The sequence below is a fragment of the Adiantum capillus-veneris genome, chromosome 19, assembly GCF_014529385.1.
Source record: "Adiantum capillus-veneris isolate H3 chromosome 19, ASM1452938v2, whole genome shotgun sequence".
Taxonomy (NCBI): domain Eukaryota; kingdom Viridiplantae; phylum Streptophyta; class Polypodiopsida; order Polypodiales; family Pteridaceae; genus Adiantum; species Adiantum capillus-veneris.
Genome location: NC_140949.1, coordinates 2,213,195 through 2,227,157, shown reverse-complemented (window position 1 = coordinate 2,227,157; position 13,963 = coordinate 2,213,195). Strand labels below are relative to the sequence as shown.

The 13,963-nt window shown below is 43.9% G+C and overlaps 1 protein-coding gene across 4 annotated transcripts in view; it reads right to left on the bottom strand.

Annotated features, from left to right (window-relative positions):
* Positions 1-5,247, bottom strand: part of LOC147433463 (uncharacterized) — a 53,550-nt gene extending 48,303 nt beyond the window's left edge. For all 4 annotated transcript variants that reach the window (XM_086490140.1, XM_086490142.1, XM_086490141.1 and 1 more), the window contains exon 1: positions 4,962-5,247. In XM_086490140.1, coding sequence (XP_086346266.1) covers positions 4,962-5,023 — 62 coding nt within the window. In that variant the 5' untranslated portion in view covers positions 5,024-5,247. The remainder of the gene's footprint in view (positions 1-4,961) is intronic.
* Positions 5,248-13,963: the final 8,716 nt, after the last annotated feature.

Sequence of the window (13,963 nt, the reverse complement as noted above, 5' to 3'; positions counted from 1 at the left end):
CGAACACAATCCCAAGAAGCTTCTAACTTCATGGACATTCTTCAAATGGGGCCAACCACGGATAGTCTCTATCTTGGCCGGATCTATATGCACTCCTGCTGCTGACACAATGTGTCCCAAAAAAGTGTATCTCTGGTAGGAAAAATTTACTTTTCTTTGCATTAATCACTAACTTGTGATCTCGTAATGCCTAAAAGACCTGAAGCAGATGATCTCTATGTTCTGCCTCATTCTTGGAGAAAACAATGATATCGTCAAAGAAAGTGCCAACAAATAGCCTGTACTCTCGAAAAATCATGTCCATCATCCGGTTAAATGTCGCAGGAGCATTGGTTAAGCCAAAAGGCATCACCAAAAACTCAAATAACCCAAAAGTCGTCCGAAAAACTGTCTTGTACACGTCTCCCAACGCGATTCTGATCCAATGATATCCACTCTTCAAATCAATCCTGCTAAAGCACGAGGATCCATGTAATTTGTCGAGTATATCATCGATCCTAGGAATCGGAAATCTATTCTTGATGGTGATTTTGTTGAGAGCTCTATAATCGATGCACATTCTCCAAGATCCGTCTTTCTTCAAAACCAACAACATTGGAGAGCAATACGATGAAGTACTAAGCTGGACAAGACCCTTTTCCAAGAGGTCCTTCACTTGGTTCATAATCTCTTCATTCTGTGTTCGGCTCACACGGTAAGGTGCCGGTTCGGTGGTGTACTTCCAGGTATCAGATCAATGGTATGATCTTCAGGATGAGCAGGTGGTAACTCGCCTGGTAGGCCCTCTGAGAAGCAATCGACGTAAGAGTGAAGAAAATCTTGGTGTTCTTTATCAAGTTTAGAAATATTTGTCCTATCCTTATCACTCAATTCTTTCATAAAGATCGAGTAAACAAACAGACTGGATTTCATTAATTTAGAAATGGCCGAAGCCGATACAATAGGGATAGACTCGCCCTTCAGTTTAATGTCAAGTACAATGGTTCTTCCCTTCTTTGTAGTCAATGTCGCTTTCCTCGCCCGATAATCGACCACGGCGTTGTTCTTATGGTACCAAGGAATCCCAAAGAGAACATCACAACCTTCCAAAGGCATTATGAAAAAGTCCTCATGTCCCAAATACTCCTGACAATGCAACCGAAGTTTGCCAATGATAGGTGTAATGGCTACGTCCATGCCGGGTGCCGCTAGAACAGCCTCCGCAAGTGGTCCCATCTGATCGGGAGTAATCTCCAACCGCACCGCCAATTCCGATGAAATGAAGTTGGCCTTGGCTCCTCCATTAAAGAAGATTAGGGCCTCTTGGTCTTTCACTTTGCCCCAATCTCGGCAAAGTTCTGTACTCTCGTCCATGGTGTTGGGATCGGTACCCACACAATCTGGAACCAGTCTTGTTTTCATCTTGCCTTTTCTGCCAGTTCCTCAGCTGCTCTCGAACTATCAGGCCTTTCGTCGTCCTTGTCATTCTCTTCTTTTTGTGCCTTTTTACGGCACTTCGCGGAGATATGTCTATGTTCCCCGCATCCAAAGCACTTCCCCTCCCGGATGAAGCGAGCTCTCTCCTAAGGAGTAAGCTTGGGTCGTGCATCCTTCTTTTCTAGGTTGTTCTTTCTCTTTCTACTTTCATTTGCTAAAGTCTATTCCGCTCGTTGTGTCATGACCTGATCGGTGGGGTAGGTCATACTGCCAGAGTGAATGACAAAAGCCCACTTCGCATGACTCATCAACTCCTTAATAGAAGCTGACTTCTGTTCTAAGCAGTGATCTCGGATCTCTATGGGTAGACCCAAGGTAAACCGCTCAATCTATTCTCTGAACGAGATCTTCTTGAACGAAGAGATGGGTAGAAAAGAGCTCCAGAATCTCTCGCAATAAGCATCCACTGTATCTCTCTTGGTCATCTAAAGATGGTTCCAAGCAGCTTTTTTATCGCGTTCATACTCTTGGGTCAGCCAAGAAGAAATAAAAAGCTTCTTAAATTCAGCCATTTAATTGGCGCAGTCTTGTTTAAAAGAAGCGTGGACCACCAAGTTCGAGCATTCCCCTTAAAATAAGAGGCAACTCTCCGTATCTTAGAGTGCTCTGAGTAGCGTCCTCCCGCGAAAGCGATGTCAAACTGCTGTATAAAAGACAAAGCCTTCGAAGCATCTTTATATCCTGAAAAAGTGTCAAATTTGATCGACTTTCCACCTTCCTTAAACTCTCGGACTTTCTTGCTTTATCTTCCAGAAAGTCATACTAGTTGGCTTTATAAAAATTCTTCTTGTTCGCATGAAAGTTGCCGTCATTGGTATCTGAACTGTCTGTAGATGAGTCCTCTGTAGAACTGTCACTCACTAGGCGAGATATAGACTTCTTTGCCTTTTTCTTGCCCTTTCAGAAGAGTTGTTTCTTGCTTCGCTTTTTGCCTTTTCTGTCTTCTTCGCTCAAATCTGAAGAGCTAGAAGAACTGTCAGAAGAAGAAGAAGAAGAAGAAGAATTGGGTACTCCTTCAAATTGAACACGCTTCTTCTATTTCTTTGCCTTATCAAATGTCGACTGACGACCCAAAATAACCCGGGAAGTCAGTGCCTTTCTTCTGCTTTTTGCCGTGCTTTTTAGCTTTGTTCAGCGCGTCAAAAAGCTGAGCAATCCGTACATCAACCACCTCTTCTAATTCCTTCTTTGAATATGTCTTGTGAGCAGAAGGTTTCTTGAGAGCGGGTTTCGGGGATGGTGTTGTGGTTTTTTGCCACTGCTCGTGCACTTCCTGAAAAGAAGTCTCGCTCATATATTTTGCCAATTTTGGGTCCTTCACAAAACTGAGCATCATCTTTGTTGCATGGCCGATCAATTGACGACGCTTCATCTCTCGTTGCTCCGCTTGAGTAGGCCGAGGCGGGCCACTCTCTGCCGGAATCTTCGTTGTGATCCCTGCCCACATCTTTGGCTGCAGAGGGATTCGACTAATCCTTGCGTGAAGCCATAGGTGCCGCGGAAAAAAAAAATTGGGATCGGATTTTCCGTAGAAGAGAAATCGGCCGTGCTCTGATACCACTGTAACAGACTTGGATACTCCAAGTCAAGAATCAATCACGACAGCACCAAATAACCACTTCAAAACAGTTCACAGTTCACAATAGATTTGCAGTGGCCCGACGGAGTTCCGTGCCTAGAGACATTGGCCCCAAAGATTGGCGCCCCTTTCGGTATTTCTTTTTGTATTAATCAATGTTCAAGGTACAAGAGTGGTTCGGGTCTCACTCTCAGACTCTGCATCCAGATGCTCTGCAGAGTGGGAGCCCAATCCACATATTTATTTCACAAGGGATGCCAAAAGCAGAGCCCTAAAAGCTTAAAAATAAAGCAGAGGTTCTTTTCTGTCTCACAAGCTCTCTTGAGCTTCAAAAAGATAAAACAAAAGATTTTCTTCTCTCTCTCTCTTTTCCAATTTGCGTAGGAAAAAGCAAATCTGCCGCAGCCCGCACTTTGTGCCGCAGTTTCTGGAATGAGCCGTATGGTGCCACATCATCATCACGGGTTCTGCCCTGCTGCCCTTTTAGGGTTAGGGTTAGGGTTAGGGTTAGGGTTAGGGTTAGGGTTAGGGTTAGGCTTTCTGCTGTTTTAGGGTTTCTGGCAGATTTTAGGGCTTGTAGGTTTTAGGGTTAGGGTTTCCAGATTTAGCGTTTTCAGCAGCAGTCAGGGTTACGGTTTCCTCTCGGGCAGCCACGTCATTTTGTGACAGCTGGTCCACAAGTGAGTGAAGCCAATTCAATCTTCCAATCCGTTGACCCTTTCTATGTATATTTACATCGCATCTTCACAAACACTAATCTTCACAGGCTACACTAACGGAATGCTATTTCACGATAAGGATGAGCCTTAACAGATTTCAGTACTCCAGTTCATAATGTATATGCCTAGATGACAATATAACCACCAAGTATAGTAACGAACAAAAGCGGAACTCTTACTAACATTGTCAACTCCCATTAGTGGGTGTAATAATACAGATCAATATGTGCATACGCAAATGGTTATGCATGCTGAGTTTCCCCATGGGCTTCATGGAAAGGTGAACCCTTCCCTCGCCTACTAGCAAACATGTCAAAGAGATGTTACTTGTACGAGTCCTCAGATTCTACCCAATAATGACCAGGATAAACTTTGTTTTTAGCATAGCAATGTTTAGTCAAAGACCTTCAAGCTTATTGTAGGACTGTATCTGCAACCCTCTCATTATTTTCCTTGATCAGAAGAGGGCACAAAGATTGTTACTGAAGCTCCTATCTTAAATCCTCATTAACGAAGCAACACTTAAATGGTATCAAAGCAACACAAGTAGTCTTGCATTACTAGAGGCGTCGTTAGTGTTTGACTCAAATACAAGATCATAAAGCAATCGAGCAACGCAGGCAAAGTTCAAAAGGCTTTATCTTATTCTCCTAAGCATGAGCAGCAGTACTACGGTGAAGTCCCAATTTTGAGGCTATTGAAAGGTCATATTCAAATTTTAATGAATGTGTGCAAAGTATGATGTACATAGTGCATCCTGACTGAGGCCCTTTGTCATGACTATGAAGGCCCTTTACTTGCATTCCTTTCAAACAACAGATTTGCATCGTGCAATGACAATGGAGTGTGGTATCTCTTTCCAAGAAACTCATTGAGTGACATATCTAATCAGAGAATAATGAGGGTGCAGCTTTGGACAAGAGGAATAGGTGCTGTGATTGCAGGCACGTGCAAAGGCAGCAAAGTTAGGTGTGCAATCGTATACACTACTTTAGGTCATTCCGTGCTCCGGCACTCAACTGTGAAGCTGGAATTTCGCAAGCAGCATGAGAAAAGGCATGCATGCCAAAAGAACAATTAGCGAATGAATCAAACATGAACTCACGCCCCCATCACATATGGGTGCTACCCCTTTGTAAAGGACTTCTGTACCAACAACATGAAGCAGAAGAGGACGAGACGCCTACCACAGACGGCAGGTGACAAGTTCCTTCAGCTCGTCAAAGTGCAAGCGCAGAGCAGCAGCCATTCTCTCTCTCTCTCTCTCTCTCAAATGTGTTTAAACCGCGAAACAAAAAATTTCGCGCTCAAGTTATGCATGCGCAAATTAAATGATGATGTAAACATATTGTGTAAGAACATGCTCACGCGAGGCTTAGTTAACTGTAAGCCTCGATAGATCTGAGGCGAGGCAGGTACGGCAGTTCAGAAGGGGACGGGGAGCAGCAGGTAGTGAGAGAGAGAGACAGTGGGCTGCGGGGTAACTGAAAAAAAACCGGCATAGTTTGGAAACTATGCCTAAAGTGGCATAGTCACAAAACTATGCCGGTGGAAAGTTGATGGTTGTCAGTGATGGTCGGCTCAGATTACATGAAACTAAGCCTTCAGTGAACACCGTCTAATGTGTCCCCGGGTACCATGGGATAGGGCAATAGGAGTAAATTTTATGTAAGAGGGAAAGCATTGAAACCCTTACAAGGCATTTGTCTTGTGCGCTAGGCAAAGCTAGGGTAATACCAACTCTACCAAAGTTGGCAAAGGTGAGGGAGATGGGCTTCATTGATGATGCGCGCTAGGCAGAAGTAGCACCCCCATACATGCGAATGCGCTCGTATGCTTAGATCCGCTCCCTCTCCCCAACAATTGGTCCCCACTCTAGGCACTCCCCATTTATCTAGGTGTGATAGATCAAGAATAGAATGACAGCTGACTATTCGTACCATAGGTTGAGTGGGATGCAAACATGGGCTAACTGCAATGACTAGGATGGGGGTTGGTTGGGATGCTTATAGATGTGTATAGGGCTACTCCATATCTATGCCCTGAAAATGAAAATGTGCTTGCTAATAATATCATTTCATGCATATCATGTGAGTGGATGTGATAGTCCCCTTTGAATGAGTTTGTGGTAGGGCGGACGTCATAAGACTTTGTATAGTCCTGATCATTGATGGGTTAAGGACTCGCTAAGTCCCCCCTTGCAAATAGAATAGTAGACCTGAAATACATCACCATGGTCACTACAAGAGGTTGTGTGCTCTTGTGACGCTGTTAGCGACGGAAATACACTGGGTTTTTATAACCCCCGGCGTCGCTAAAACCGTCGCTACGAGCGTCGCTATAGGCGTCGCTATATAGCGACGCACATAGCGACGCTCATAGCGACGGTTATAGCGACATTTACACAGAAGACTATAGCGACGCTCATAGCGACGCTACAGAGCCATAAATAGCGACGCTTATAGCGATGCCCGAGAGAATTTTTTTTTGGGTGGCAGACTTGATTCACTTTTTAAAAAAAGTGCAAGGGTAGATAATAGACCCAAAATAGTCACCCACAAGACGCATTGTTTGCAAAATTGACAATTGTACACATCATAGGCAAAATGAATTGATTGGCAAATGTAATAATGACAATTGTACAACATCATAGGCATAAAGAATTGATTGGCAAAAGGAACTGCGGTGACAAATGTAATAATATACATGGTTCAAAAAGACGTATAAAATCCGTCTCATGATACATAAGCTATGAGAAACCCTAAACTAATGCTATCTAGCTACGGCTAAACTGACGTCGTCTAGTCAGACGTCTCATCGCGTCCAAGCGGCGTATCTGTCGGATTCTGCAAAAAAAAACAATAAGACAGCTTTCAGTAAGTATAAACATATAACGACATTTGTAAAACAATACAAAAAATAAAAAAGAGTAAACCCTAATACTAACCACGCCGCCGCGAGAACTGAGAATGTCCATCAGGGCGTTTAAGCCCTTCCTGCCTGCGTACTCGCGCTCGTACGGTGTGGGATCACGTCCTGTCATCGACCATTGTCAAAACATACAAAGATTTCATTATGTTAGAATTAAAAAACTCATAAACCCTAAACTATCGAACATAAAGAGCAATGTGAAAACACTTACAAAATCGGCCTCAAATGATGTCCATCCACCGCTCCCCAAGTGGTGCGAGCTCCCTGCCTCTACTCGCGCTCTGGCTGCATCCTTTTGTTGCTTCCACTTGTCAGGATTCTCGCGCGCTGCTTTCTTCGCATTCTTCCAATCTTCTTTGGCCAGCCAATCTGGCCTGTTCCACCCATTCTTGATTGCTTTTTGCACTTCGGAACGCTTGTGTTTGCAGTATTCGCGCATTCGAATCTTCATCAGGTCTTCATTGAAGCGCTGATCTCGTGTTGGAACGGGAAACTCATCATGAAGTATGCTGATGACTCTGTTTTTTAAATCACTTGGTACTTCACTCCATTTGTTTAGTATGTAGTGTCTAAACAGCTGAGAGCAAAGACCACGCATGCGCGAGATCACCTTCTTGCCGTCATCATCCATGATGATGCCGCCGCTGATGTCGACGGAGTAAGGCAAGCCCTCTGGCCGGTGACGCGTGAACCTGGGTGTCCCGGCAGGGGTCTCTAGCGACGTGTCGATGGGGGTACGGACGTCAGGTGTCTCCACCGGCGTCTGGGCCCCGAAGCAAGGAGTGTCGAGTGGGGTGGCTCCTGGCAGAGTAGGTAGAGGTGTGTAGCTTCTAGGAACAGTCTGCCGTGCAAAACCTGGCGTAGATGGCGATGTTGTGGCTGGTGTGGGGGCGGGCAAAGAAGAGGAGGGTAAAGAGCCTCGTCGAACACGAGGCGGTGTGGAGGCATCGGTGGTGGAATCCCCACAACAACCGCCACCGCCACCACTAGAGCGCCGGTGTCTAGACGAGTGTGAAGCTCGTCTCGTCGACGCCGAAGCTTCGGAGCGCGCCGAATGCTCCGAAAGAGAGGGAGATGCGAATGGAGTAGGAACGCGCGATGATGCGCCAGAGCGATGACGCTCCATGTACCACTGTCTTTGCTGCGGTGACAAAGAAGAAAGAAACTCCTCATCATCCATACCTGCATTAAACACACGAATATTTAAACTTAATATTGAATGAATAGAGTAGACAATGACGCAAAGACCATTAAATACAATGACGTAATGACGCATATAAATACAATGACGCAATGAATTGAGTGATAGAAGAGGCAAGTCGAAAACTCAGAATTTTCAATCAAAAGATGTGAGCGCGAGTAGAAAAGAGCGTTATACACCATGGAAGGTACTTAGAGAGCCAGAGCTTTTACAACACGGAGCAAAATTGTTCAAATACAATATTTGTGGCTTTAAGAGATCTCTCTCTCATCCTCGCATAACTCAGCATAACTTCCTATATCTATATAGAGCTCTCCGTTTAAACACATATCCTCTGTTTCATTTTGTAGCTCCTCTGCATGCACCCCATATAGAGTAGTAGCATCTTGATGCTCGTCTGGCACCACCGCATCGGCTTCTGATTGAGCATCTTCTCTGATCTCCTCCATTGATGTCGTTGTGATTGGCACATGGTAGCCTTCATACGTCCTTGCACTACGAGGGGCTACCTCTATGACGTACCACCAGTTTGATGTAGACTTTGTAGGATGAAATATTACCTGCCAGAGCCACATAACTTACATGAGAGCTTTCAAGCACATAACTTGTAAAAGGGGGATGTTAACTATTTACATACTTACTTGTTCACAATGCTCGGGTAGTACGAAAGTGTCTCTTAGGTCAGTCCATTTCTTAGTAGAATCCACCTCAAGAAAACCAGACTCTCCTCTACACACAGTAGCGTTGCGACCCTCCATGATTATCTTGAACCATTGCACGTCGAACAAGTCGACAAAAAATCCTCCAAAATCTCTTGCAGCGTGCCGAAGTAAGTGAGTTCCGCCACCACAGGATCTGCATCAGAGGAACATCGTCGACTAGACTGTTCAAATTTAGCCATGATTCCACAATCTTGAGTAAAACGCTTTTTGTCGATTCGTTCCACCCTAAAATGTCGACCTTTACACCACGCTGTTGTGTATGACTTATACTACAACGAACAAAGATTATGAGTGGCCGTTCAAACGTTTATAAATAAAGTCACTTGCTAGTCGTACATTGCAAACTTACCTTGGTCGCGCAACCCCGAGAGTACTCCCACTCTTCTTCAGTCACTTCGTCACCGCATTGTTGTGCGCTTTTCAATTGGTTGTGCAACCATCTTAAGCTCATGAAGGTTGGTAGGCTCTCCAGAACCGCTGGATAGTGCATCGGTGGTCGTCTTCCCCATCTCCACTCGATTCGTGCCCTTTGTCGCTCTTGCTTTGCATCCTCATATTGTGAAATCCACTTTTGCATCACTGGATTGTGAAGCATGCAAAATCGGTTGATTTTAGCCTCTAGATCTTTCGTCATCTTCTTCTCAACACCGAGATTGCACATGACAATCCCAGATATGCGCTCATCATCTATGTTTCGCCATAGCATGTCCCGGGATTTATCAAATCCGTCTAGCCACTCTCCAATGTACACTAGGGACTCTGATACCAACCAACCTTCTACCATGCTACCCTCCGGACGTGCCTTTTGACGCACATATCCCTTAAGCGTTTTCATGAAACGCTCTAAGAAGAACATCCATCTGGAATGAACTGTGCTAGCTATTTCCACCTCATCAACTATGTGAACGAGAAGATGCACCTAAATGGTTAGCATTGTAGTAGGAAAATGTTTCTCAAACATGCACACAAGCTCCGCAGCATTTAGTTTGGCGAATGGTATGGAGTCTACGTTGATCTCCTTTTGTGAGATCCATTGCACCAGCTTTGCAAGTTTGTAGATTGTGTTACGGATGTCGAGAGACAAACATCCCTCAATGGCAACCGGTAAAATAAACTGTAAAGTATGTGCAGCAATGATATTAAAGTCCACATTTTATGCAATGATATTAAAGTCCACTATGAACGTACCTGACACATTTTATGCCAATCGTGTGACTTCAAACCGGTAAGCTTTCCTTCTTTAGTAAAACACATTCGGAGCGAGTGCATTACGCCAGTGGGGGTCCGCAAAGATCGAATGGTCTCTTTTACTTTGCGTTCTTGGGCTCCTGTGAAAATCCATGGTGCTTTAGGGAGTTTTATCGATCCATCAGACGCTGTTTGCGGCCAATATTGCTCCATACGATCCACATTTCTAAGGTCAACTCTGGCTCCCAAAGTATCTTTCTTGCCGGTCAGATGGTCCCATAGTAGATTACCCACATTCTTGAATATGTGCATTGGATCGAGCAAGTGATTGATCATGAGTCGGGGCTAGTATGGTAACTCGTACCATAGAGATAGTCTCTTCATCCCTGGAGGCAATCCGTCATCGCACATCTCCTTCTGCTCTAACCATGCTTGTGCAGACATCCTTGGTGGCTCTCTTCCCAAAAAGCCGTCGCGTAACACATGATTCTCTGGAAGATACGCTTGATGACCTTCGTAGATTTGCTTCTTCAGTGAGGGTGCCCTACGTGCATTCAGTCTAGGTCCACATGTGACACATGCTCTGTATCTGCTTGTTTGAAGCCCTGCATGTATACACATGATAATAGATCAACTATGGGAAAAAACAAGATTTACAGTGTCTGAGTGAGGAGTGTCAATAGATCACCTGAGCATTCTGTTAGCCCGGGATAGTCATGCATGGTCCACATTAGAATGCCTCTGATCAAAGCATTCCGTCGTCCTGTGTGGCAGCTCATATCCACCACCTCTATGCCAATCCACAATTGTTGTAGCTCTTCCAATAGTGGACGAAGATACACATCCATATTCCCCACTTTATATCGCCCTGGCACAATCAAGCTTAGCCATAGGTGCCCCTTCTTCGTAGTCAACCACGGGGGAATGTTGTAGTTGATGATGACAACGGGCCATACACTGTAAGATGTTGATCTTTGACCAAATGGATTTATGCCATCCATAGCCAGGCCTAAGCGCAAATTTCGAGCTTCCCTGGCAAAATCCGACCATGTTCCATCTATATGTTTCCACGCTACGCAATCTGCAGGAATTCGTAGCACACCATCCGAAGATTTATTCTCCTCATGCCATGATGCTAGGGCGGCCATGGACTTACATTCGAAGAAATGCTTGATGCGAGGAAGCAGAGGGAAATGTCGCAAAACCTTTTGTGGAATTTTTGTCCCGTGGAGATCTACTCGATATCTTTCGGAATCACATTTCGGACACTTCTCCATGTCTATGTATTCCCCTCTGAAAAGAATGCAGTCATTAGGACAAGCGTGGATAGAATTGTAATCCATCCCCAAGTTTCACAAAATCTTTGTTGCTTCATCTCGGGAATCTGGCATCACATTGTCAGCTGGTAGTATGTGCTCTTTCAGCAATCTACACAACATAAAAATATGATACAGTCGTGTAAAAATCTATCAGATCATTATACATTTAGAGTTTTATTAAAGTAAACTAATTGTAATAGATCACCTGAAAAGCGTTGTGACGCTAGCGTCACTCCATCCAAACTTTGCCTGCATGTTGAGAAGAACCAGGAGTGCTTTCAATCTAGACATACGTGCTCCATTATACACATGGCGTATCGGCTTCACTTTTCATATCATCATAGATAAGCCTTTCTGAATCCATGATCGTCTCGATCATTTCATCAATCTCGGGCTCAAACATTGCCTCGTTGGGAATGTGCTCTGCATGATCATCCCCCGAGTTGTCAGAGGCTACATCTTGTGGCCTCACATATGCTGCTTGACCAAAGCGCCTGCGAACACGTCTATTGGGTTGCAAGATTGCTACTTGTTGGCCAACGTCAGAGTCCGACGAGTTATAATTGGCAACAACTCGATCTATAATAGATGGATCGAACTCGCCAAATTCGCGAACGTGCTGCAAAGAAACATGTCTTGTCCGTCGCACATCATGCTTGCATTGATTACAAGGACATAAGACCCTCGTTGAGAGATAGGTGTTTCGGTTGGACGGTCCCACATCCTCGTCGCTACTCATAATGAGGATAAAAAACTTATAACCTGGACAACAAATTTAATATTCTATTGGCATTCTTCATCTTCTCTCTCTCTCTCTCTCTCTCTCTCTCTTTACCTCACATTCTCTAGTCATGTCCAATCCCCGCACACCTCGGTCTAGAGGTGCACGGAGATTAGAACCACCGGGTTATAATCTCGTCTTTATTGGTCAATACCTATATTTGTGGGTACAAGAGATCTACACACCCACGTCTACATGATACTGCATGTAGTGGACAAAACCCCTTTGCCTCTTCTCTAGCTGTAGCACTTCACAGCATCTTAACATCTTTTCACAGTAGATCTTTTCACTGTTCGTCTAACTCTAAACCCTAAACCGTAAGTAATTCTTGCGTGGACTCGATCTAACATAAATAAGCGTAAATCTAAATAAACGTAAATCTAACTAAAAATAAACCTAAATCTAATTTAACGTAAGTCTACATCTAACCTAATCTTTAACGTCTTTTGGGATAGTTTCCTACGACGTTACAACTCTCTTCTTCTTGTGTGTGTGTGTGTGTGTGTGGGTAAACCTAAATAAACCTAAGTCTAATCTAATATAACATAAATCTAAATCTAACGTAAATTATGTTATATTAAAAACAAAGAACTAAACTAACAGGGATTATAAGAACCTTAAAACTGATTTAACACATAATTTTTCACATAACTCGGCAAGAGTTGGCATTCTCATCACTAAAGATGTGAGAGTTAACTTCCGGCGGTGACGCTGCCTCATCTCCATCCACATCTGACGACAGCAATTGGCCCTTTAGACCGTTCTTGCTCTTGTTACTAACTTTGAAGTTGCTGTTGAATGACTAGAGGTTGTCTAGATGGTCATTGTGTCGGGGATGTAGTGACTCTTGCCGCCCTGAAGATCCACCTTCTTCCCTATCTTCTGAAGACATTTCACCAGTACTTTTGGATCGACGGAGCCCACCATGAGTGAAGGCAGCAATACCCTATATTCCATTGAGGGCTTTCTTCACCCGCTTCATGCATGCATCGCAATCTATGGAGACCTAAATCTAATCTAATATAACGTAAATCTAAATCTAGAGTAAATAAACATAAATCTAGTTAAAAATAAACCTAAATCTAATTTAATGTAAGTCTACATATAACCTAATCTTTAACGTCTTTTAAGATAGTTTCCTACGACGGTATAACTCTCTTCTTCTTGTGTGTGTGCGCGTGTGTGGATGTGTGTGCCAATAAAAAGAGATAAATGGTATAACCTTTCTATCACCCATGCCAAGTATGATAGATTGATTATGCCATTTCCCTCTTGAATAATAGGTCTTGAGTTCAACTCCTCGTCGGCTAGATCTTTAGGTCTTTTAATTTTAATTAGTTTCCTACGACGTTAAATTAGTTTCTCTCTCTTTCTCTCTCAATGTGTGTGCGTTTTTTTGGATCGTATGCATGTTTTCTCTCTCTTTTCCTCTCTCAATGTGTGCGTTTTTTGTTTATGCATATTCTCTCTCTCTTTTCCTCTCTCAATGCGTGCGTTTTTTGTTTATGCATGCTCTCTCTCTCTTTTTCTCTCTCAATGTGTATGTGCATTCTTTGTTTATGTATGTGTGTGTGCGTTTTTGTTTTTGTTTGTACTCTCTCTCTCTCTCTCTCTCTCTCTCTCAAAAACACTATGTGTGTGTGTGTATGTGTGTGTGTGAGAGAGAGAGAGAGGGAGAGAGAAAGAGGGGAAGGGAACATGAGAATGAGGAGAGGGAAGGAGCATACCTGGCTCTCCTTCCTCTCCTCGTGTGTGTGTGTGTGTGTGTGGAGAAGAAAAAGAGAGAGAGAGAGAGACAGAGAGAGAGCGTTACCTGCTCCTTGCTTGAGGGCGCCGAAAAACTCAGATCTGAGATCTGAGTTTTTGGGCGCGCTCGGTTATTTTTTTAGCCCAGTCGGCGTCGCTATGAGCGTCGCAAATTTGCGACGCTCATAGCGACGCCGGGATTTTTTTTTTTTGAGCGTCGCTAATATGAATAGCCTCTTGTAGTGGGTGTTGACCTTTGCCATATTCATGTTTCTGGAAGGGTTGAGCTTGTTGCAGGTTA